The 27,226-nt window shown below is 38.2% G+C and overlaps 1 protein-coding gene across 4 annotated transcripts; it reads left to right on the top strand.

Moving 5' to 3' along the window:
• Positions 1-5,117: 5,117 nt before the first annotated feature.
• zbtb34 (zinc finger and BTB domain containing 34) lies at positions 5,118-26,726 on the top strand. 4 transcript variants are annotated; one of them, XR_006406118.1, is made up of 5 exons: positions 5,118-5,570; positions 12,504-12,620; positions 14,600-14,760; positions 15,972-16,152; positions 16,356-18,177. XR_006406118.1 is itself a non-coding variant. In XM_044366597.1 (3 exons), the coding sequence occupies exons 2-3, from the start codon at positions 21,668-21,670 to the stop codon at positions 23,879-23,881; spliced, it is 1,575 nt and encodes a 524-aa protein (XP_044222532.1). In that variant the 5' UTR covers positions 5,145-5,570; positions 21,612-21,667; the 3' UTR covers positions 23,882-26,726. The 4 variants fall into 4 exon arrangements, 2 of the variants coding, with proteins under 2 accessions (XP_044222532.1, XP_044222525.1); XR_006406117.1 differs by lacking the exon at positions 12,504-12,620 and having other exon boundaries at positions 5,119-5,570; XM_044366597.1 differs by lacking the exons at positions 12,504-12,620; positions 14,600-14,760; positions 15,972-16,152; positions 16,356-18,177 and adding exons at positions 21,612-21,679; positions 22,319-26,726 and having other exon boundaries at positions 5,145-5,570.
• The last annotated feature ends 500 nt before the right edge of the window (positions 26,727-27,226 follow it).

The raw sequence follows: 27,226 nt of genomic DNA, 5'->3' as shown, positions 1-27,226 counted from the left end.
GCGAACAGGAGAGCATTTCTCCTGTGGGTAGGAGATGATTTTCTCTGGCAGGCACACAGGATCACTGTCTGCTACTCTGAGCCGGCCTTCCACAGCAGCACCTTCCATAGCTCTAGGCCCTCAGCCTGAAAATCTCTCCTCTGCAGGATGGATTGGGTTCCAGGACCCTCTCCTCTCCTGGGACTGACCCAACCCGGGGAACAGGGGGCTTTCATGGGAGATCACAGGTGCTTATATACAAAATGGCAATTTTCTTCTTCCATAATTCCATGTTACTGCATTACCAGATCTTATCGTGAGGCCAGTATCTCATTCCTGAGGTTTTAGATGTTAATGAAAGATGCTTTGCCTCCGGCCACTGGGGGCTAAATCAACAAGCCTAGGATTCCTGTTGGCCTTTGTTGGGAAATACCAAGGCTGAGCTGAGGTCAGAGACAAAGCATAGAGCTGAAGATGGAAATGCTGGGCCCAAAACAAGCTTGTATGCAATCTAGTACACTTGCAAGCTGACTTAAATATATTACCTTTTTTATCTTTCCTGGGCCAAACATGGTAATCCTCTGATGCTGTCATACCTTACAATTATATAAAACAGCTAAATATTAAAATGAATGCGCTGGATCCTTGTACACTTCGGTATAATAATACAAAATGAATGGCATATTATTCTTTTCATTGGAGAGTTGAAACATTTCGATAATTACTTTTTATGCCCTTAGTGTGCCCTGGAATAAAACTGAAACAAGCTCAACAATATGTGTTGAGGATATGTAATTTCAGCCACTTAGGATCATTAAAAAGAGATCATATTGAATATCACTTCTAGAGAGGGAAAGAGAAAGCGAGAAAGAAATAAAGAAGAGATTTGTTTGTCAGTCAATTCCGACCCACTCAATCTCCTTAGCCTTGTGAAAGAGGGGGAGAGAAAGGGTCGGGGTCAGCTTTCTGTAAATCTTCTGATGAAATGTTGACAAAACAGCCAATTTTCTGTAATTTTCCTGCAGCCCTCTTTCAGCAGCTTACTCACTCAGAACCCCTTCATTTCAAACAGCAGCACACTGCGACCTCTGACATGTATCTCGTCCCCGACTTCTTTGGCCTGGCAGAAAGACGTAACAGTTGTGCCTTTTAGGTCAGGTGGATGCCGTTTAAGAAGCCAGTCTCATAAAGGATGCCTTTGTCTCTCTAACAGGCTCTCTTGGGCCCCAGTAAAAGGATAAGAAATGTAGTTAATAGCTCAGGAGTGGCCTAATCATCAGCTGCCATTACTGCTCCAATATCAGCAGAGATGACAGACTTATCAATAACAAAGGCCCAGCTGAAGCCTCCACCGCTCTGTCATTTTGATCTTTGCTCCACTAATCAGAGCTTTCATTTGAGCTAAGCACCGGGCAGCACACCTCTCATTCTCTTCATGCTGTGCCAGATATCACTCATCTTTACAAGCCACTCTGTATTCCCTCAACCCCAGGCCACCATTTCCACAAATTGGCTTAATTTCTCAGGCAAATATATGACACATCTGAGAGCTCATTATCCTTGCAATGCAAGCGCTTATTGTACTTACTGGTAAAACTCTCTTTTGCTTTTGACGTTTTGTCTTGATTGGCTACGGTTGGAGCCCAGCTGATTTCAAAATGAAATGAAGATATGTCAAACTGACTATGATTGTAGAATATAAAAATTTCATAAGCTTGCGTTTGTGCTTGCTTTTATAGTTTTATAGCAGGTTGTTTCGACTCTCTGTCCAATACGGAGCACGGACTGAAAAACGAAACTGTCACTTACATGGTTACCTACACGTCACTCCTAATGATAATTGTCATTAGCTTCAGAGAGCAGATTGCCCTCGTCATATTTAAAAGTGAATGATGCATATGCTTTTTAATGGTAATACACATAGTTTAATGTCAATATTTCTCTTGTTCATTCTTCTACAAAAAGCTCAAGGAGAAACCTGAGAGGGCCAAAGAGGTGCTCCCGCACCTGGACGAGCTGGCCCTTTCATTTACAGTCACGGTGAGGATCAGGCACTGACTGACTCAGACACCTGCTATTGGGAAATATGTTCTCCATCAGTGAACTATAGACTATTTCTGGACGGGAGCACTGGGAGACCATTGTTCTCCCTGGCACTGACAGCCAAGGTATTCTGGGACTCTTGGCACACGTAGAAGACAATGTGTTATTCATGTTAAGCTTAAAAATTGGGCTACTTATTCTACATTACCAAACAAACCACAGTTAGGATGGTATTTGTTGACTGCAGTGGACTTTTTCCATGTTTAATATTGCAATAAAACTGCAAAAACTACATACTCCATAGAAGATGCTATTATGTGATTAAAAAAAAAAAAAAAAGAATTTTAGTTAATGGAAAAAAATCAGAGAAACTGTGATTCACAATACAAAATCTGAATTTACAATAAACAAATTATTATAGAATATGACCAGAATCAAATAAATCTCCTTTGCAAACAATGGACAAATTCATATCAAATATAACCTATGGTCTCAGGCTTAGCATTAAACAGTGGAGCTCCTTATTCCCCCAGTTTGATACATGATATGTGCTCTTTAAACAAATCATCTGGTCTCTGCTCCTATACAGTCTTATACAGGAGCAGGGGGTTTGGGGATTTTGCAATGTCATCTGGGATTAAAAAGGAGCAGCACATCAGAGCCCCAGGCCACACCACCTGGAGCCCCTATACGATCCCTGGCGCTGCACCACTCAGAACCAGCCCCATTAGCTTACCACCAAATAATTCCTGGTCAACCAAATGACACTGAGGTAACAAAGCCCCATTTGAGGAAAGATTACAACTTCAACAGGAAACCCTTTGATTATGAGTTTGTTTGAAATGTTATCAATACCATGATCATTCTCGCGGATCAACAAAACCATCTCTAATCACCATACCTTGGCTGCACCTTCAGTTGTGCATCAATCTCCTGAAAAAAAAAAAAGCAAAAAAAAAAAAAAAAAAGCAAATCACGGTCGAGAATACAGGGGTGACTTGTTTAACAAGAAGCACGTGCAATGACAAAGCGATTCCTTTCTCTATGCTGATCACCCACCTGCACACAGATTAGGTCAGATATTCACCTGAGCTGCCAACCTGTCACTCACACTCGATAAAAAAAAGAAACACACACAGCACACATTCATTCCTCTCCACTACAAGTATTGCTGATAAAGTGCCCATAACAGTAGACAGCAGACAAGAGTTTACCTGTTCCTTCTACCAACAGAAAAACACACACCCTAAAATATACAAAAACAATGCTCGGTCAAATAAAACATTACATATACAATTTTTTAAAAAATAGCTGTTATACTGTAAGAGTAAAAATAAAATGAAATGTGGACATGAACTATAGCTACTGGTTGAGGTCAAAATAAAAAAACAAGCCTGCACACTGGTTTAAAATATTATGAAATGTACAATATTTATTATTATTATTATTATTATTATTATTATTATTATTATTATTATTATTATTATTATTATTATTATTATTATTATTGTTATCATTATTATTATTGTATTAATATATGTACGTCTAACTTTTGCTAAAGTGCAAAGTGCTTATAAATAATGATATTTACAGTGCTCTAAATTTTTATTCAAAGCTCTAAGGTTTACATAAAAGAGATTACTACAGCAAACAAGCATCTTTGCCTACATGGAGTGATGGTCAAACATGACCATGAAGCTAAATTTAGGTCCTGTTTTCTCAAGATCCTGCATGCAGCTTACACTTACAGTATTTCCATTGTGTTATTTTTTGTAGTTTTATTGGATTAAGGGAACAACTATGCAGATGATCAGATTAGAATATTTTTCCCACTGTCTGGAGGAAATACTTCCTCCTAAAGTCCTGCATTTAATCCTGCAAAATGTTACTTATTTTCCAGTGCTCAGTCAATTGTTGTGCACAAAGTTAATATACAAATCGTAACCAACGTTTTAAAGACCTGACAACCAAAGACCACACAAACAGGTGGCTCATTGTGTTGAAAAATAAATAAATAAATACATATGTTTTTCTTCACCACTTAAATTTATTTTTCACTTTATTGTGTGATGACATCTGATTGGTTGAATAGCATATTTTCTGTGTGACTCTCAACCTTTTGAGAGCTGTTAATTTTAATGAAAGGGTGGAATCTGATGCAAAGTTTATGTTTTTATCATCAGTTTAGTCTCTGGCGCCCCTTTGTGGTGTCTTTGCAGAAGTGAGAGACAGAATGTGTCCATAAAAACAGCTTATACAACTCCTTTCCAAAAAAGTTTTATCAACCACAGCACATGACTGAAAAACCAAACTAATATGTGACTATCAAAGCTGCTCATGAGGTCATACTTAACCAACACCTTTGAAAGTGTTACAGTGACTTAACTCAACTCAATTTTTTTTATGGGGTGCAATAGCACAGTTCTGGTTGTCTCTTGTTGATAACCAAATGCTGCCCTCAGGCCCTTGCAGGGTGTATTGCTTTGAAATTAGGGCTGCAAGTAACAATTATTTTCATTATTGGTTAATGTCAGTTATTTTTTCAATTAACCAATTAATTGTTTGGTCATTAAAATAGTAAAAAGTGCCTGTCAATTTCTTAAAGCCTGAGGTCACTTCTTCAAATGACTTGTTATTCAGTTTACTATCATATATGACAAAGAAAAATAGAAAATATTCAATATAAAGAAGCTGGAAACAGACAATATTCAGCATTTTTGCTAGAAAAAATGAATTGAATGATTAATTGGTTATCAAAATAGTTGCAAATATATTTCAATCGACTAAACGATTAGTTGTAATAAATAAAAACAGTTCCTATTAGAAAGATAAATGTGTGTGTGTGGTTGTTGTGGGGGTCATGGTGCACAAGCTGGCAATAAGGATTTATGTCAACCCAGATTTCAATGAGGAATAGTCCATTTTATTTGTATAGCACCTTTCATGGTGCTAACATCAGCATGAAAGCATTTTATCAACATGATAAAAATCGTTTTAAAGCAAAGTTTAAAGATACAGAAATACAACAACCGAAAATGAACATCAAATCAAGCACAAACATATACACGCACACGCACGCGCGCGCGCACACAACGAAAATAGTGTTACAGTAAGTAGAACATTAACAAAACAGGAGAACAAATATATTTGATAACCCGCACTAGTTTTAGTGCTTTCTCCCGCCATCAGTGTTGTAAAGTGAAAGCAGACGTATACTAGGATGGGTGTAGTCAGGAGATAAGACTGTAACCACGTTATTTGTTGAAACAATTTGGAGACCGGCTACTTCACATTTAAGTCCTCCCATCACGTCGTGCATTAAGAACATTATGTCTCAGTACATTACACTGACATGAGCATGGGAGGGGCTGCTGCAAAACACATTGATAGAATGAATGCAAAGAGCCAAAAGAACACTTCCTGTTGATGCAAAAAATTGCAGCAGCAACTGTCTGACACATCTGGACTGGAGAGGGGGGGAGGCCTGGCTGTAGTGTTAGCGAGCTACTGAGGGGAATGGACAACGTTTAATGCTAATCTGCAAGACGGTGAGTTTGGTGGACTTCAACCTTGACTTGGACTGGTGACCATAATGTGTTTGTTATGTCAGTGTATTCTTCTCTTATTGTTAGTAATTGGGAAATGACTACCAGCGGTCGTACGCTAGCAACTAATTGCTAGCTAATGTTAGCCGCTAGCGCTAGCCTGGACCACTGGTTAACACGGGATGGTCGATAGCTAAGATAGCGCTAACTGTTAGCATAAGCTAGCTAGCGTTAGCATCGTAGCAATTTCATAGTTTGTACCTGCGTTCGACGTTGTAACTTCTCTATCAAACGATAAAATATTGTCAAGCTTTTGTATATTTAGAAGAACACGAACAAAGTGTAAACAAACTAATCCAGCATGCGTGAAAACAGCGAAGTCTGTGTGAAAGTTTGCGGTTTTTTTCTGAAATGCTTACTCGATTTCAGGCTAGCTGATATAGTTAGCCAATGCTTGTGCTGCTTGATAGTGGGGCGGTTCGGCCCTGTGAGCCGATGCAGTTTTCTAATTTTAATATAAATGTACACGTTGCCACAGAAAAGACAAACAGTGGAGATAAGAGACAAAAGGCAGGTGGATGTACTGGTCAAGCTAACGCTAACGCTTAGCTGCTCCATTAAACATCAATAGCTAACGTAGCTAACTAACTTACCAACAGAATGGTTTGCAATAAAGTTTGAGAGACTGCACATTTGTTCCTCAATATATCTGCAGTGTACGATGGGTTTAACAGTAGGTGCAAATGTCCTCCAGTGTCCATGCATAATGAACTATCAGTGAATAAGTTCAGACACTAAATGTGTAACAAATACTTTTAATAATTTTAATAATAATAAATCCTATTTCATTTCTGCTGTTCATGTATGAGGTGGCAGCAGGCCTGTCTCTATTCAGTCTATAAACCTGTAATGTTACCCACAGGGTTTCGCAGGACATCTGTTTACCTGAAAAATGGATTAAGATACTAGTGTTAGCAACACTCTTGGTAACTACTGTACTTGTAAACTAATTGGATACAATGTTATGGCAGGAAAGGACAAAGTGCAGGGACATGGCAGGTTATTCAATACACCTGGGTTCACCTAGGACCCAAGCTTTGTGTTTACTAGCATCACTGTGACATCCATTTACATAGCGTTTAACTGTGTGGTGTTTAAAAGCCCAGTGTGAAAACAACAGAATTGGTCCCCCCCCCCCCACCCAGACTATTGCATTTGAAGCCTGGCTGAATATTTTAACTACAAGGCATGTCAGAACAGAGTGGAGCCAAACCAATTACGACCTTTGCATGAGTAGGCTTATGGCTTTGCACCCATCCAACCTTCTTTTTTATAGTCCTGGTTCTGTTTGGGATAAGCTGTAAAACTACATTGGTGTGAACCGCCTGTTGAAATCCGTAGTGATTGTGAAAGACAAAGCCTTTGAATACTAGGTGCATAAAGTGATGTTTTGTGTGGTCTGTTGTGTTTATCTGGTAATTCTTGGGAGTTTTAGGACAGTGTCAGAGGTTATTGTTTGTACTCATTTTGTCTGAGGCAGTTACCAGGCCATACTATAAATTTGGAGAGGGTCATTTTCCCTGATATTTGTGGCAACTGTTGAAAATAAAATTTTGGTTTTAGCTCATGATATTGTGATAATAATCACTTTGAATATTGATAAACGGTAGATTTGACTATATTTTCTAATGTATTGTAGATCACATGGTAAAAGGTGTTCTCAAGTATTTACTTGCTAGCTGTGGGATATGTTTCATAGTTTTAGGAAATGTAGGAAGCTGTTACCCGAAGTAAAGAGAGAAAAACTGATTATACATGTAGGCATTTACTGTTGAAATGCAGGGTTCCTCTTCATTTCAACAGAAACAGCAGCTGCCTTGCTTGATTTCTATGCCACCTTTTGCAAAACCTAACCATTTGGCGATAATAAAACTTGTTTTAAGAGCACTGTGTCAAATGTGTCACTGCCAACTGTAACTGAAATAGTGGAATAACTGCAATGTGGCTCTTGGGGAAAAGACAATGTAGTGGGATAATATCCAAGCTAATTAGTGCTGGTCATCAAAAGCACTGTAAACGCTGCGAACAAGATACGTCAAATTTGTCAAGGTTGACAGCAGATAGAACATCTGGTGCAGGAGGAAAGGAACAGTTATGGAGGGAAGAGTCAGAGTGCTGGTATTGTCAATCACCTAGGTTCCCTATCAACTACTTACTTTCATCTGAATGGAAATCAGTTGTTGCCTGTCGTGACTACAGATACTTGAAACAGAGAAGATATCATCTGGCTGTTCTTGTGGATGCCTTAGTGCTACCTTTTTGTGTCATTAAAATTCCTAGACGCACCAATCAGATTCCCTCTCAGCCTTGAGTGACACCATGTCACCAAGAAGAACTTGATTGTTTGACTATGGCAAATTTACTTCACTTACGATTTACTGTATGAAACACTGTATAATTCTGTCTGTAATGATTTCTGTTCAGCCTTTTTCTGGCTGGATGTTATTCTTCTATAACCGCAAGTTTTAGAATGAATATATTGTTGAAAAAGGGACTCAAGTCTTTAAGACTTCCGCTTGGGTTCATCTGATAAGCACATGGGTCAGCTGAAATGAAAGGTGAGCATTTTCTGGTTTTCCAGTTGTTTACTCTTAAGAAATCAAATAAGAGAAAACACCCAAGGGCTACAGATACAGACAGTGCTTAGCTCTGCATACTGAGCTCCCACCAAGCTTAACAATTTCAGTAACCCATGTTATTCTCAGTTCTTCACATCATACCTACCCTGTAATGTATCAAAATCAAATCTATTTTTATCTTCTTTTTTACCATCTGTCTAAACTGCTCTCCCAACCTTTGCTTGTTAAGCAACTCTGTGCTGGGTCTGGTCTGCCCCACAAGCTGTTTTTTCAAAGTAGGTTAAATGCTGCTGATGTTGAAGAAAGCATACAATGCACGCCTGCTGACTTAGATTTTTCTTCTAATGGTTGTTTTTTTTTTTTTTTTGGTTTGTTTGTTTAGGTTTTTTGCGTGACATGCTAAAGTTATTGACTTGAAAGCTCTAAGTGATGCGTGTCCACCAGAGTTGTGCTGACCTTATGGTCAGACTAACAATCACAATATATGTAGCATCTTTCATACTTACCCAAATGAAGCAGCTGTATCAAATAGGTTTATTACCAGGCAAGGAACTTGAGCCACAGATGGAATTTTTGAGCTGAGTTTAAACATTTTGGGTTTTCTCACGTGAGTTAAGCATGTGACCCTCACCCAGCATGTGCATCTCAACCACTGAGCATGCATTCTTTGGCTGCCCTTCAGCTTGGCTCCAGTATGCATGCTGTTGGCAGCCATCACTGAAATGTTTTAGTGTATGAACATGCTGTATTTTAAGGCTGGTAAAGAGGGAGTGAAAGTAATGTACACCTTAAGATTCTCCCTGTTTTGCTACATCTCTTGTCTCTTCTGTGCCAGGATGAGAACATATGGTTTGTTGGACAGGTGTCTTGGCAAGCCTTGGCAACTGGAGAAAGTGTTTACGTTCCCAAAGTGCTGACAGGGACTCAGTATGCAGAAGATCATGCTGAATTGCCAGTGAGGGGCAGGGAGGGAGGTGCAGTGGGAGAGATGGAATAAGGGCAGATGGAGTGGGGGGAGAGGAAGGTTAAGCTGGAGAACTGAAACATGCTCTGTTTTTAGCAACAGAAATATTTGCCTTTACAATCAGAATTGTAGTAGGTACAGTAAAATTTGATTTCGATGTCGTGGTGTTCCAAAATGTGGCTTAACCAGTTCTGCTGAGAAAGCAGGGCCTTATGTCTGTAAATATTTTATCAACCAGCTCAAGTCAGTATATTATTGTGAAAAGGTGGTATGTGAGTACTTGTGCGGCAGTCCCCTGTATGGGGTGTTTTGATCTATTATTTTGCCAAAATGTGCTTCAATGCTGGGAGAGGCAATCGTCAGGTATGCTCATCAGCAGGAATGAGAAGGTCAACAAACCTTATCAACAATTAAGTAGTTACAGAAACGGTTACCTCAGTGTCATTACTGACACTCATTTATTCAGATATATCCATAAAGCCTCAAATGGCTTCATGCAAGACTTTTTAGGAACATTTGGTGCATGCTCACTTTCCAAGCAGAACCAGATTTTCTTCTTTCCCTGCCAAATGTAGTGTAGGCTATACCCTCATATGTTATGCTTCACCACAGCCAGTCTATGTAGGGTACTGGTACATTATGTTATCAGTTGCAATCAGTTAATCTCCTTTCAGTTTCCTGCTTAACAATAATGGTAATGAATGAACAAAGAATAACAAATTCAATGAATAAATGACAATGAAATGAAGGATGAAATAGTGTGGAATTGAATTTTCAGATTCTGAATTTCATCATCGACCTTGTCTTTTTTTTGTTCTCACACTCCTTGTAATACTTGCCCTTGATCCTGTTTATGTTGTGGCACAATATATGCATAAATATATATATATATATATATATATATATATATATATATATATATATATATATATATATATATATATATATATATATATATATATATATATATATATATATTATTCCCCTTTTAAATGGTGCCACATTTGTAAGGAATATGCATTTGTGGGATGAGCAGCAGAGCTGAGTATGTGGGTTGTGCCCATGAAAAATATGCCAAATCTTCTCTGCCAATGCCAAACAGCTTATTCTGCCATTGACTCGTTTGGTGGATTGGATCATTGAAGTTTGAAGAAACAAGACATATTGGCAATATAACAATTTATTCATTTAACAAACAGGAGCGTCAGTAGCGTGTGGAAGAACGATACACAGCCACAACAGCTTGGCACCACCTCCACATGCTGGTCACCAGCCTGGTCACACACTGCTGTGTGATGGCATCCCATTCTTCAACCAGCATTTGTCAGTTTGTGGGGTTAATCAGAGACTACCTCCAGAATTTGGGAGTGGAGAGGATGGAATGGCCTGCCAGCAGTCCTGACCTCAACCCCATTGAACACTTGTTGGATCAGCTTGGGCGTGCTGTTCGTGCCAGAGTGACCAACACAACCACGTTGACTGACTTGCGACAAATGCTGGTTGAAGAATGGGATGCCATCCCACAACAGTGTGTGACCAGGCTGGTGACCAGCATGAGGAGGAGGTGCTAGGCTGTTGTAGCTGTGTATGGTTCTTCCACACGCTACTGAGGCTCCTGTTTGTTAAATGAATAAATTGTTAAAAGTGCCAAAATGTCTTGTTTCTTCAAACTTCAATCATCCAATCCACCAAACGAGTCAATGGCAGAATAAGCTGTTTGGCATTGGCAGAGAAGATTTGGCATATTTTTCATGGGTGAAACCCACATACTCAGCTCTGCTGCTCATCCCACAAATGCATGTTCCTTACAAATGTGGCACAATTTAAAAGGGGAATAAACAGGCTTTCCAAGGGTATAAGATTTATTGCCAAGAAGCATTGTTACAACAAAGAAATAATCTACCAAACGCAAATTTCCTTACTTTTTGTGCTAAATTTATATATATATGCGCGCGGACACACACACACACACACACACACACACACACATATATATATATATATATATATATATATATATATATATATGTATGTATATATGTATGTGTGTGTGTATATATGTGTGTCAGAATGTATGTTTGTGCATGAGTATGCACAGGCGGGTGACAAATAAAAGGAAAAACCGGTACACGTCTGAATACTTGACCCCTACAGTGAGGGGATCTGGTGGCTCTGTTATGCTTTGGAGGATTTTGTTGGCACAGTTTGAGTCCACTTGTCCCTTTAGAGGGAAGGGTCACTGCAAATCAATACAAAGTTGTTCTGAGTCATCACCTTTATCCTATGATGAAACATTTCTATCCTGATGGAAGTGGTCTCTTCCAGGATGACAATGCCTCCATCCATGGGGCACAAGGGGTCACTGAATGGTTTGATTAGCATGAAAATGATGTGAATCATATGCTATGGCCCTCACAGTCACCAGATCTCAACCCAGTTGGACACTTATGGGTGATTTTGGACTGATGTATTAGACAGCACTCTCCACCACCATCATCAAAACACCAAATGAGGGAATATCTTTTGGAAGAAATGTGTTCATTCCTCCAGTACAGTTCAGAGACTTGTAGAATCAATACCAAGGCACATTGAAGCTGTTCTGGTGGCCCAACACCTTATCAAGACATTTTATGATTGTTTTTCCTTTTAATTTGTCACCTTTCTGTATATATGCTTTTGCCTGGTATGTATGTGTGTTTGCATAAGTATGCATGTATGTGTGTGGTAGGGCTGTGCAGTATGATGATATATATAGTGTGATGATAGAAAAAGTCTGTCGTTTCATATTATGCTCTATTGTTTATTTCGTTGTATCACAAATCACACACAATGGCAATATTTTTCATCATTGGAATTACTCTTCTTGGTTGTTTTTTTTTACTTGCAAAGCTTTTATTGCACTTACAGTAACGTAATGAGTGTAGTTGTTGTCAGCTCTCCAACTCTCCACCGCTGTCACGGACCAACTATTTATTCATTGAATTAAAATGTGCTTTATCGGGATAGGTATCATTATCGGGATATGAAATGACCTATATCAGGATATAAGATTTTGGTCATATCGCCCAGCCCTAGTGTGTGGTTGAGTATGAATGTATGTATGTTTGTGATTGAGTATGTATGTATCTGGAAGGCAATGTACTTTAACCAGGAGTTGTTATCACAAGGTGGCACACCAACCACCAGCAGCAGCTTCAGAATCTGCTTACATCTCCTTCTGTGATCAATGCCATTGCAACAGTTGTGGAAAACAACAGAAGTCAAGAATCAAGCACTATTTATCCAAATGGAAAGAGAGCTAACTGGGTTATTTCAACTATTGGGATCACACAGCATCATGCAACCCAGCAGCTCCAAACTCAGCAGGGAATTCTCAAATTCTGTCATCCAGTCTGCTCAACACAACACGTGCCCGTATTTCGGGGCATAGAAGCCCAGAAGAAGACAAAGGTGAGTTTTTTTCTACAATGTTCAAAGGTTATGTTCTTTGATGCTTCAGAAAAGTGTCCCCCTTCAAACCCTGTTAGTATTAAAATAGCCAAGGAATGTAATATAGCCTACATTAGCCTGCTAAAAACCCAATGTTAGTAAGTAGCTAGCTAGCTAAGTATTAGCCTTCTACAATAACAAAAACGATGGTAATGTTACAGGGTCAGATTTTGTTTTATTGTTATTATACAACACATGCAGCATGAATTAAATCTTTGAGTACAGCAATCAGTTATACATAGCAAAATATGGCCTTGTGATCACCCCTTTTGAAGAATGTTATTTTGCCATCCTCTCACTATTTTTGCTGTACTGGATAGTATCTGGATGGCCCCTTTCATTACTGTTAGCCTCTCAGACTACTGCCATTGGGTTGCGCCCTAACCTGGTTAGCTGTGTTTAAAAATAACTGCCTAAATCCACTCAATTAAGGTTTAAGTAAACAATAGAAAATGAGAAGCCATGTAATATAGTATATGACACTGTTTATGTTTTTGAACTAAATATTAAAAAAAAAAAAACAACAACTCAATTTTAATGATAAAATATTTTCTTTTTCTTACCTCTGTCATCAAAGATGGGTGGAGGTTATGTTTTTGCCTCTGTTTTTTTTTTTTTTTTGTCAGCAAGGTAACTAAAAACTAAAGGAGGAATTTGGGATGAAACTTCATGGAGGGACTGTTAATGAGTGAAGAATGAGCTGATTAAATTTTGGAGTATGAAGGTCAAGGTCACTCAAAGTTCAAAAATCACATTTTGGCCAATATCTCCAGAATGAAGCATTGTAGAAAGATACAGCAATGTGAGCTATGTTGATGTGGGGGACTGTGTAGTGTGGTGGAGGCTGCGGTCTCTGTTTTTACTTGGCTTGCTCTCAACCCTCTCACTGTCTTGCCTAAAACTCTGTAGGTGGACATACCAGTGAGTTGCACTTGAACTGGAATCACAAAAACATGACTCAGATTTCAGTTAACATTTGCAAACAACTTGCTGGTAGCAAGTGTTTTATTTGGGCTAGTATTCATTGTTACGCAGTACTGGCACTTATGAGTCAATACCCACACCAACATGCAAATCGCAAATAAGGGGAGTATTGGCACTTTTTTCACTTAAACCACTGCTTACTACTTGGTTACAATAATTTGTTAACTTTCTGACTCTGACCTGGGTGTTTTCCTGGAGAAAGCTGTTCTGCATTATTTGTAACCTGATGGAAAACAACAGAATCTGTCTGTCTTCTACTACCTAGCCAAATTTGTATCTGAAGACACCACTTAAAGACTAAAATGTTTTAGATATATTTTATTCATTTTGAACTTGGTGGTCAGAAAAAAACAAACACTTAGGGGACCCACCTTATAGAAATACATAGGCAAGGAAAACCATGCATAAGCTGGAGTGCCCTCATGCTACATTCACACTCTGACCAGTACCTACAAATATCTAATTTTAACAGATTATCATAAAGGTGAAGTTCGTTCATGTACTCAGTGGTACCAATGTATTTAATTGTTTTGTAGACTTTCTTGCATCCACTGCTGGATAGCAAAACGGTGATACCGATTTCTGCATGAAGCTGTGCATCATCATCAGTATTTGAAATGAGACATTTTTTTCACAGCTTGTGGGGCGAGCTCCTTAAACATAGAAAGTAGGCTACTGATAAGTTGTATGTGTTTTTCACAAATACCCCCACAATAGCATAATGGACTTTGGCTTGAAAATTGATATTTGCATTCATGTTACTCCTACTTATCTTTTTATTACAATTGCATTTTCAGAAAAGCCAATTCATCTGAAGAGATTCCTGTTGAATAAATTTTGTCTGAGATTGCTGCAAAGATCAACACTGAGATGCATGCAGGCTTAACATAAACTGCATCTGTATTGGATGGAGCTATCTGGAGATTTAAATTAACGACTTACGACCCCTACCACAGGATGTCTGTGAAGATTTCAAATGACAAAGGCATGAGTGAAGAGGCTGTGGACCTTGGTGGGCCTAAAAGGGAATTTCTCCATCTGGCAATGGAAGCACTTGTACAGTCTGAAATGTTTGAACGAAGAGAGGGAAGCCTCAAATTGGCACTGAATTGAACAGGTATGTTTTCAAATACATGATACATGTGAGACGTAGTAATTTTTGCATAACTTCTGAATATTATGCACACATGAACCCTATTTTTGGCATGGATGTTGCAGTCTGGGATGTTATTTACATGGTGATACTCCTGACTATTCAGTTAGGTTCTCTATGGCCATTAATGTCACCAGAAAAACTTTTTTTTTTTCACAACTGGGCCTCATCAAAAATCAAGCGAACACCTAGAATCATAAATTTGCATAGCCCACCCCTGCTTTGGCAGGCTTGTGGGGCAGCAGCTGTTATTGATGCCAGGAAAGATGGAAGGGCTCCTAATACTACAAGCCATTTAAAAGCCAGTGGCTCATTTTAATGATGAATAATGAATGAATTCCTTCAAAATGGCGTCTTAGATTGTAGTTACAAGATGAGCCATGTTAAAAAAAAAAAAAAAAAAAAAAAAAAAAGTAACTTTCATCACTATTTTTTTCATCTGAATGTCATATTTGTGTTTTATAGACCATGGTTCAAACAGATAAACATTAAGTGAACACCCAACTGTTAATGGTGTACCATTAACAGCTTAAAATGATCATTTACCTGAAAATCTCTCTACACCGACAGCACAAACCCCAGTCAAGTGCACAAAGGCCAAAGGTTGTATTCATGTTTGGTGCAAATTTACATGGTTTTAAAAATGGAAGTAACAGTCTGTGTAAAAAGTATCTTCTGTGTTAAGGCCAAAAGTCACCCAAGAACTAATAGAAATTCGAACTAAGAAGAAGAAATAATTATGTGCTAGATTTCCGGATAAAATGTGGAGATGCTGCAAATTATGTAGACTGTCTCACCCTTAATACAGAAAATATTAGCAAAAACCTTACAAAAATGAAAAGAATGTTGTTTTCTTCTGCTGTGACAAGTAGTGGCAGCTAGTATTACTCCTGTGATGTTTCCCACTTCCTTTTGGGGCACAACTGTGTGTAAGTGTCCAACTGTACATAGGAAAGTGGGATAGTTCATTACCCTGCTTTTCACCATTAGATGAAAATATTGAAAGCAAACCTATTTGGATTTGGGATTTAGTTGCTTTTTAATGTGATTTTGCAGAAACACCTCTGCTGACTGTAATTTTTAAGGTCTCGGATTGTCAATGTATTCAGTGTTCTGTTTGGGTGCAAGCTGTTACATGCTCTAATGTATTCTTTTGCTTTATTTTCTTTTTCCAGCTATTAAAGAAGACAAATACTTTATTGCTGGGAGGGCTGTTGCTGTTTGCCTGGTTCATGGTGGAACCAAATTTCCTGTCCAAAACCCTGTTTGGCAGCATAGTGGAAGGGCCAGACAGGTCCTCCAAAACCTGTTTTGGAGGACATAGCAGATTTTAAGATTCATGAAAAATTGAAATAAGTTAGTTTGATTGTAATGTCTCAATTTTTGGATTAAATCACTTTTATTTATCTTATTTTGATGGTAAATTCAGGAACATTGTGATTTTGAATAATTTCACCATGTGGGCCATCATTTCTCTTTCTCAATTCTTTAATAATGATATACTTATTGAATATTAAGTTATTTTCTTGTTTTAAACAACCTTATTTCTATGCCTCTAGAGGAAGGACGAAAGAAGCTGGGAGACATCTTAGCATTTGTAACAGGCTCAAATGATGTCCCCCCAGTTGGATTCTCTCCCTGTCCCTCCGTTGAGTTTCTACATGACAGTGACACAGATAGGAGGTTCCCAATAGATAATACCTGCATCAATTGCCTCTGACTCCCCATCTACAACTCCTACAGTGGTTTTAAGATTAACATGGACTTCGCAATTCAAAACACCCAAGGGTTTGGCATGGAGTAGCTGGAATGAACTGAAAATGTTGATTGTAGGTTACTTGATACAGGCTTCCAACAAACACACTATCAAAGCATACTCTTGCCATTATTCTTATTTGGACATACAGAATATTGTCATTGAGAAGAGAATTTTTTCATACCTCGAAGAAACAGAAGGTTAATAGTCATACACAGTATTAGTCTGATTAAGACACACTTGCACCACCACAAAACTTTTACATCACCAGACATCAAAACTTCAAAAAAGTTCATTTGATACAGGGAATGCAAGTGACACTGCAATTCCGAATAGCTCCACAAGTAACTTTTGGGGCTGCTGGCAGGGCTTAAAGGCCAACCTCAAGCATGTCAAACATGCATTAAGCTAGTGAGGCACCAGTGGTAGAAGCCCAGTTCTAGTTATAGGTTATGTTTTAAAATGCACTTAAGCTGTTAAGGTAATCAGCAATGTTATTGTGTTTAATGTTTGTATAACTTTAAAATGGAATATATTTCAAAAAAGTAAATAAGTACTGTGTTGTGTACACATTTACATGTATATTTCACTCAACTACAGCACTGTTCAGCTTTTTTGGTCATTTGTTTTTCTGTTCTAAGGCAGATGCAAGGGCACATTTGTTATGTTTCTATATAAATGTGTCACATCTTAACTGACAGCTTTCATTTATCTCAATGCGTTGAATTTAAACCTGAAGCAATGTTATTAAATATAATCTGTTTGACCATTTCTTGTGTTATTGAGTCAGACTGAATTCATAAGGTGAAGTAAATGAGTGAAAAGCAATAGTCTCTAGTCCATATTAATGGCAATAGATTGGTGATTGCTCTTGAAGCATTTTGGACAGTGAAGGTGCCATTTATTGGTGTATTCACTTGGCTTTCTAATGCATATTGATAAAGCTCAAATATGATCACAAAACTGCTTACTTTGAAAGAATTTTTTGATTTCTTGTAGCATTTGAATTTGACTTGGAGTTTGACAGTATAAGATCAAAACTGTGAATTCTGTGTCAAGGGACAGTGATGGAGGTGGTGTATGTGGGGACACAGGCATGTTTAGCTCAAAATGAAAAAAGGATCTAAACCTGCTATTTTGGGATCCAGGATGCTGACATCAAATTAAATGTTTATAGGCATGGAGCTGGCACTTTGATTGTGTATAACATACTAAAATTGGTTTAGGCCAGAGTGAAAGAACCATCTAAAAGTCCATGTCTTTGATAGTGTAATAGGTTGCACAAGATGGTTTACCCCATTAAAATCTTGCCTGAATTGTTGACACCCATCTTGAGAATGGCAGAGGCTAAATAATGTTAGGGGATGGTGACATGGTTTAAAGTTAGCAGCAACCATGCTTGATTTCAGACACAGAGCCGTCTAATTTCAACTAACTCCATGGCAAACAAACTCCATATCAAGCTCGATATCTAATATCAAGCTCATTTGTTTCCATCAAAGAGGTAAATGTCAAGCCCACATACCATATAAGCCCACTTGCAACTTCTGAGTCAAATTTTTTAAAAAAACATAATTTTTTGCTGTTTGATGTTTATTCCAATGAAGCTGCTTGTTACATCAATGACACTTTTCATTGTAAGTCAATCAGATTTGTCAATATTGAGTTATCGAAGCATATGTATGACATGTGCCTGCTGATCCCAAAAGAAGTTGCAAAAAAACTTTGGTGATTTTGGTACCCTCAGAAAATAACATTTTTGCATATTTCTACTCCTATTTTTGGTAAATACTCAATTATTGTCAAAATTTTAAGAGATTAGTGACTTGAATAAGACAAATGTTAAAATATTACTTGAATTAGAAATATTGTGTCTTTTGAAATCAAAATATGAGTTTTAGCATGCTAGCAAACAGACCACATGCTGCATCAATACAGTAGCTGCATAGTATGGTTCATTGCAATGACATAAAGCATGATAAGTATGTATAGTTTACATTTTTGTATGCAGTTTATATTGTTGTACTGTTAAATAGATAATAAATGTGATGTTTATCTTTATTTACTTTTTAATTAACATTTTTATATGGGTGGTTTAAAGGGGACGCTACCAAAAAAAATTACACTGTTTGGGGTGGATATAAATGAGTATAACTAATTATTTCTCTGCATGATCAATTAATACTGTTGATGTTATATTAGCACACCATGTATAAATTTATTGCATATAGTCGTTTTTTTTTAATATCATGTGCATAGAATAAAATATTGTCTTTTAACCATAGATTCACTGAATCTATGGTTAAAAGACTGATGACAACACAGCAAAATGGCTGGTCACGCCCATTTCAAATGCCATTTACAGGCCATAAGATTGAAGTGGAGACAAATTGAAAATAGCTATTGAGAGCTAAGAGATTACAGATTTGAATAGAACAGATTTTTTCATATATATTTATTTATCAACAAGTCATGAAGTGGGCTTATTTGGAACACCCATGGGCTTAAAGGTTATAATAGGTACCCATTAAGCCCATGCCATACTTTTGACATATTTTGACAAATTACACAATAAAAACATTAGAAATTGTTATAAATTAATTAGAGATTAGACTTTCATTTTAATGAAAATGTTCACACTTAAATTGGAGCATTATATATTAAAAATGTCTGAAAAGCGGATTTGGTGGGCTTAATAGGGATTTTTACCCTACATAGCAATGAAAAAAACTTGTCTCTAAATTGAAAAAACATAAATACATAACATAACACATATACTAATACATAAATTTCAGATGTGTCAGCACTATACTGTACTAAAGAAAACTGTGGCAGGTTTCTCAGGCCATGTTGTAAAAACAAATTTTTGTATAGCCTATAAAGCTTTCATGGTTTTTACTTGATACTCAAACCGATTGCTTGTCAGTGTGGTGGTCATTTGGTGGTGCCATATTTCTATCAAAATTTCTTCAAGCAATAACGTTCTAGACTGCATTTTGTCGGTGTCATTATGGAGTCTAACATTGCTTCTATCATGTCTATACCTAAATCTCTACACCTGTTCTCATCCTCCCTTCAGGTTACACCATTATAACCCACTTCTCTTTAATTTCTTGAACTAAAATATGCTGACTGTCTACTTAATACAAATTTACAACGGCCAAAAAGGGCCCATGATTTCCTTCATCCATTAATGGATCAACAAAGTGTTGAATCGCTTCTATAGTTGTGTCATTTGCACTGAAAGTATTTTCAGGAACAACAACATTATTAGTCTGTTGTTCAGGCAAAGGTCCATCATCATCAATTCCAAAGTTTTCATCAACTTGAAATATGCTTTGTATAACTAGGCTATGTTAAATCCAGTGTTACTAACAATATCCCAGAGCCAGAACTGTAAGGTAGATAACCCATGGTTATTCCACTGGTTTCTGAATTCTTGGATTGATCTTTGAACATGTGGTAGGTAAATGTAATGTAAACAAAAAAAGTTCACAAAGGGAGTTGAGTATGCCACCTTGTTCCATGAAGCTGAACAAATCATTGTAGTAGCATGCCATGACCCTATTAAGACCTGCCCCCAACCTTTCAATTCTCTGATTGTGTACACTTTGACCAGTGATGATGGTCCCTGTTCAGTCCTCTTCTGTTCAGCATAAATTGGGCAACCTCTATATTTTCCATGCCATGGTCACACCTCACTCTAGATGGCAAGCCAAAGCTCTGCACTCCTTGTTGGAACAGGCACGCTATACTGGAGGCTCTGTTGTTATCAAGACATTCCAGATAAACAATGGTGCGACTGTAGCCATCGATGCAGCCATGGAATACCATTCTCTATCTCACAAGCTTGTGATTACTGTCGATGTGCCTGTCAAGAAGATGACATTTTACACAGAATTGTGTGGATCGATTTTCTTGTGGGCCTACCTTTTAAATAACACGGCTACTGGTATCACTCTGTGTGCTCTCGATGCATCTTAATAAACTTTGGAAAAATTAAATAACAAAGTCTCTATTGCTGTTTCAGAGATGGACTTGGAAGCTAATCAAAACAATTAAAATAACATGCTCATTCTTCATGTTTGTGCCTGTCTGCACCTTCACGAGTAGTCATCATCACCGTAGCGCCATGTTGTGGTAGCAACTTCCTGTTAAAGTATAGTGTCTTCCGGACACATACATACTCAACCACACACATGCATACATACGTATGCACAAACACATACTTAACACAAGCATATATACATACTCAAGCACAAATATAAATACAGTGACACACATACATACATACATTCTCACGCTTGTATACATACTTACATGAACACATTCTCACATTCATACATACTGAAATGCACAAATACATACTCACACACCCTCATACTCATACACACATATTCTCATGTTATGCATGCATGTGTATGTATCGGTTTATGTGTTATATGCATGCATGTATATGTATGTATGTGCATGCCTGTATTTATGTACATATGTATATGCACCTATATATGTATATATATTCATGAGAGTATTCATGTATGTGGAAGTGCTTAGTACCAGTATATATGTATGTGCAAGTGAAGAATTCAGTTATGGCTTAGGCGCCTTCTCATACTTTTGCACTTTTTGTATGTTACACTGAAAGAAATTTGTCTGCCAAATGGTGGCTATTATGAAAGCATATCTGAATGCCATATGCATGTTAGTATGATTATAAATCACCAACATGAGTTTTGGGTTTCCAGTTGTGGGTTAACAGATGTCTGTTGTTTTTTAGCTTGTGAAGAACATCTCAATACTTTAATGAGGCAGTTGACAGTCATTCCACCAGCAAACTGCTGCAAAATTGCTGCTGGGTCTTATTCCAGATCCACATTCCCCACACAAGACCATTTTTTACTCATGTATATTATAGGCCAGTGTGTGAAATTGTGAATGTGTAATTGAATTGAATTGAACAGGACAGTCTATAGCCTAAACTTTATGCCATTATAATCAGGGTACCTAAGCAATTCTTTAAAGATTTCTGTATTGTTTCCTTTTCCCTCCTCAACAATAGAGCCTGGCTGGTACCGGATTATTGAGGCTGAGGTCAATATCAACATATGAGAGTTCATGGCAATTATGGCAAGTTACTTTTGGACACATCATATCATGAATAATTAATAGGACTGAGCAATACGGACAAAATTATCTATTATGTTTGCAACATAATGTATAATGGCCGAATACAAAAAGATATTGAAGGGATAGCTACCAAACTGAAATCTTGAAGGTTGATGTATGTATATTGTCACACAATGTCATCATATCACCTAACCCTATATCTAAAGATAAAAATACGAGTATATATTAAACATAAGAAAAATATACACTACCTGTAATTCATTTATGTTCTGAACAGGTAACAATTTAATAATGGCTTTTAATTTGTATATTTTTGTAATTTGCTAACATTAATGTAAATACCATTATATCTGTTATCTGCTGATAATATTGGAGTTATACTGAATGTGAAATGTTTACAGTTTGCCTAGTCTGGATATGAAATGCTGTTTTTGCTGTTTCTTTTGGCCTATATTTTCTTACAAACTGTACAAAGTAACCCTTGTGTTTTTGTCATTGACAATTTTATTCAAAAAACAAATGAATTGGGTGTATTTGGGGATTGCTTAGATGAAACTGAGTGTTTGTTTAAAATGTTGCAATTTTAATCAACCATTTAATTAATATTATTATTATTTTTTTTTTGTCTTTTATCATTAGGCTGTCGACAAACTGGAGAAACATATCCAAGACATGGACGACGGCAGCTACATCGAGTTTGATGTGCCGGAGTTCAGCAACACGGTTCTGACCCAGCTCAATGAGCTGCGGCTGCAAGGGAAGTTGTGTGACATCATCGTTCACATTCAGGGCCAGCCATTTCGAGCCCACAAGGCTGTGCTGGCAGCCAGCTCACCCTACTTTCGTGATCACTCAGCTCTCAGCACAATGAGTGGCCTTTCCATCTCGGTCATCAAGAGCCCTGAGGTTTTTGAGCAGCTTCTTGCATTCTGCTATACAGGTCATATGTCCCTGCAGCTCAAGGATATTATCAGTTTCCTCACTGCTGCCAGCTTTCTGCAGATGCAGGCCATCATTGATAAATGTACCCAAATCCTTGAGAGCATCCACTCCAAAATCAGCCTCCCAGTTAGTGTCTGCAGCCCAGACAAGGACGACTCGCAGACCAGCCGCAATGGGGTCAATGACAGCAACCTCTTTGTAAACCCTACCCAGATCTCCCCCCCTTACTACTCCCGGCAGAGTCAGGCAGGACACGAAGCACGCTTGGAGCTCGCAGGAAAAGGCCTGGGTCGGGGGCGACAGCAGCAAGAGGAAGGCCAGTCGGACCGTGGCAGTAGTGATAGCGTGTCAGAGCATGATGCTCCCATGGAGGGAGAAACGGAGCAAGTGGAACTTATTGGCAAAGATGGGCAAGTAACAGATGTGCATGTGAAGATAGAGAAGATCGACAGGCCCACTTACTCAGATAGTTCCTCAGCTGGTGATGATGGCTACCACACAGAGTTGGTAGATGGAGAACAGATATTGGCTGTTAGTGTGGGTTCTTATGGTCCTGTCATCCAGCCTGCTGCCTATTCTTACTCAGGGCTGTCTTCCCCATGCTTTGTCAACCTTAGCAGCTCCAGTCCATCCCGCTCCATGCTCAGTGGGTTCAGAGGTGGGCGAACCAGGGCAAAGCGCCCCCTGGGCATCCCAGCAGGAGTGCTGAGTCATATCAAACAAGGCTCAGATGACGGCGAATCAGCTGTGGGACCCACAGGGTTGGAAAACGATGTGCGAGAGCGTAGTCTTCGGAGTCAGTGGTACCCCTACAATGAAAGACTCATTTGCATCTACTGTGGAAAGACCTTCAATCAGAAAGGGAGCCTGGACCGCCACATGCGCCTGCACATGGGAATTACCCCATTTGTTTGTAAATTCTGTGGCAAGAAGTACACAAGGAAAGACCAGCTGGAGTACCATATCCGTGGCCACACAGACAACAAGCCCTTCCACTGTCAGATCTGTGGCAAATGCTTCCCATTTCAGGGCACCCTTAACCAGCACCTGAGGAAGAAGCACATAGGAGCATCAGAGGGCAGCAATCACATGGACTCTCCAGAGACGACGGAGGGAAGCTCGGGTCAGAAGGACCAAGAGGATACATCTGAGGGGATGGCCTTTGAGGCACAATATGCAGAAGAGGCGCCAGCCAGTGAAATGGAGGAGAGTTCAAAATGCAGTCCAGAGGAGGCTCAAGCATCGAGATGTGATTTTTAGGTCCTGCTTCAGGTTAAGGAAGCTTTAAGAAATGTTTATTTCAACTCAACTTAAAGGACTTTTTTTCTTTTTAATCGGCTCCCTCTACTAAGGACATTTCTTCCTTCAAGGGTTTCTGTCCATTTTGTGAAAGTTAGGTGTTGAATGCAGAGAGCAAATGGGTGCTTTGTAGAAATTTGATTCTTTCAAGCAAAGGGAGTTACTTAGGGAGCTACAACTTACTATTTTTGAGGAGGTCCCAATAATCAAGACCCCCTAAATGATTTCTCTTTTTATCTTTCCATGTTTTTTTTTAAACATATTTACAGAGTTATATAGGCATGTTGCAATAATTGATAATGTGAAAGCTCTGGTAAGATGCTTGTCATATCACCTTTTTACCTGACCTGTTTTTGCACATGTGGCCACAGGAGGTCACTTACTCACAAGGAATGATTTTTCTGCCAGTGCAAAGCTTCGTGTGACATATCCGTTCAATACCTCATGATGCAACTACATACTCATAACAGACAGTATTTTAACTTAAATGAAACTCACCAGGTTCTACCTCATAGCCAAGAACCTACCAGGCACAGACGCGTTCACCGTTTGAAATCCATTTTCAGTTGTATGTACAGTATCTTATTGCCAAACCCTGTAAAGAATATTCTCTCAACACAAAGCCTTGATACTTAGGGGAAATATTCCTTGCTGATTGTATGGATTAGGGACAAAGTCCATGTCAAATGTTTCATGATCAGCCAGGTTAAAATGATGATTTAAGAAGGTGCTATGTTAGGAGTGCATTAAATTTGCTAGCTTACTTATGTGTTTGTTTTTGGCAAATGCAGAGATTAGAGAAAAAGAATGGCCCTGTATACTTTAATGATTTTGCTGTCTTATAATGTTTGTTCCACAAAACACTTAAGGATTTTATATTTAATCACTACTCTCACTCTGTTGGCCAAGGTGCGGTTTTAGATGCTGTCATCCATGAAATGGGTGAATTACGTCCATACAGTGAAGTCATTTGTATTCCTCTATACTCTGATGGCAGATTTATATTGAACTATTATATGTGTAACATGTTTTGTCCTGAGGTAGGCTTCTATGTTCAAACTCAGTGTCTAACAGAAACAAGAGTACTCATTGTCAACTCAGCACATTAGGAACAGCTCTAGATCTGTTCACATAAATCAATATAGTATGCTAGTCTCAATAATATGCAAACAGAAAGAACAAAGGAATCTCAGCCATTCTGAAATGGTTTTTCTTCCATTATTTGAAAGAGCTATTGTTTTTTTTTCCCTTTTTTTTTCATTCTGTCCTGCATTTTATGATGGGACGAATGATCTGTGATCTTTGTTCTCTGCATTGGTTGGGGTCAAATGCAGAATTGGAACATGTTTTCCTCATTTGTCAATCCTACTTTATGGTGTTGGCATAGATGTGGCTAGATTAAGGCTAAGAGGTAAATGTTGTTAGAGGTAGCTGGTGATCCAAAGTATTGATGCACTTTGCAGAGTTAGTGGGCGGGATGGGAGTTGTCCCAGTGATAAAATTTGCTAATCTCTGTCTTAAATCTGATGCGGCAGTGTCAGAGTAGTACTTGCCTCACAGCAGTGATTTTTCCTCTGGGTAAAAAGTCAGTACTACATGATGTGAACTCAAATGAGACTCTGCAACCACATTAATACTATTGGCTACAAGTCATGCGTATGACAACATTGTATTTTATCAATACTATTTGAACCATAGGGGATGGGGAAGCTGTTAGTATATAAAGACTTGGTTTTATTTCCATTGTGATTTAAAAGAATCTGCATTCACAGTAAATGCATAAAAAGGCACTTATAAGGCCTGATTGATTATCCTATCATAGCATTTTGCAAATTTAAAGCTCAGCTGGGTGGTCCCTTTCGTGCTATCCTGCTTTCTTATTTACCATCCAGCTGTTTATTGACTTTTTTGAAGAGCACCTCCTATATGCTTCTATTTTGCTCCATCTGGTCCATGCTGAATTTGTGTCAATGAATTGAGTTTGATTATTTTCCAGTCTTCATATAATTTTCTACTTTGTGTGCATTTTGTGGGAGAATATTGTCTTTTGTCAATTATGTCTTACGTCAAGATTGCAGTCCTTTTTATTCCACTGAATGTGCCGTCATTGTCGTCTTCACTCATTGACAGTTAAGATAGCAAACCAAATTTTAGGGAATTTTGCAAGAATCGGTATAGCTAGCTTTTCATTATCTTTTTTTGTACGGATTTATCACTAACACTTTTGGTCATCGTCACCCACAGTCTGTCAAGCTATACAGTACTTTTTAGATGAATGTTTACTTACGTCAAGTTTATTTCTGCCAGCTGCTGATGTGATGCGCAGATTTGACAGCTGATCTGACCTCACCAAAATCAGCCGCTGACTAATTATAATCTGCCTATGATGACTCTTGCCCTTCATATACAGTAGAGGAAAGGAGGAAATGCGTACCCTCTGGTGATATTGTCAGTACTGTTTTGTGAGTAAAAGGTACAAACTGCTAAAACAATTTTGTGCCAAGAGTTCACACCAAAGACTAATAGGTGATTTTTAGCAGTACATTTTTGAGTGTATTTCATAATTTAATGCTTATTAAGGAAAATGGGTTCTTAATTTTAATGTAGGCCTAGTTCATTGCTATTTGCAAGGAATGTACGTTCCCAGCTTAAAACAATCACTTGTGTAAAATTTGAACAATTTGCTAAGAAGGCATTAAGCAGCTAAGTCATAATTAGCATAATCTATTAAGCCATAAACAGTGGACAATATAAAAGTTGTGCAATAGGTATTGTAATTGTCTAAAGCCAATGTAAACAAAAGAGAGAATACTTCACAAAAAGTGGCATCTTAAACTTAGTGCCTTGCCACAAGCTTTACATTTTAGATCCTGGCACTTCGATTTCTGTGCCTCTTTACTTTTTAAATTGATTGAATAGAGAGATTATAATCAAATATGGCCACATCAGTTATTGTTAAGTGGTACTAGGAATGAATAGAAATTATACAAAGTCATTCTCGTCCATTTTGTACTTTCTCAGCTTCAGTCCTGCTCCCCGCTTTTATCGCTTTTTATCATTTGATTAGTTTTTGTTTTTGTCATGGGGCGGACAACTGATTATAAAGTAGCAATTGATTACAGTCAAATGAGGCAGACTTGTTCCCTGCAAGCTGTTGCCACATGTTCAGAGACTATACTGTATCCCTCCTCTCTAACCACTGAGGACAATTTTTGCAATGTACTGTAGTTTTAGACATTTCAATGAAGGAAGGAGATGCATGAGAAACATAAATCTACTTCCTCTCTGTTCTCTCAGAGCATCTGG

The sequence above is a fragment of the Thunnus albacares genome, chromosome 2 (assembly GCF_914725855.1).
Source record: "Thunnus albacares chromosome 2, fThuAlb1.1, whole genome shotgun sequence".
Lineage (NCBI taxonomy): Eukaryota > Metazoa > Chordata > Actinopteri > Scombriformes > Scombridae > Thunnus > Thunnus albacares.
This window is presented reverse-complemented; position numbering and strand designations above follow the sequence as displayed.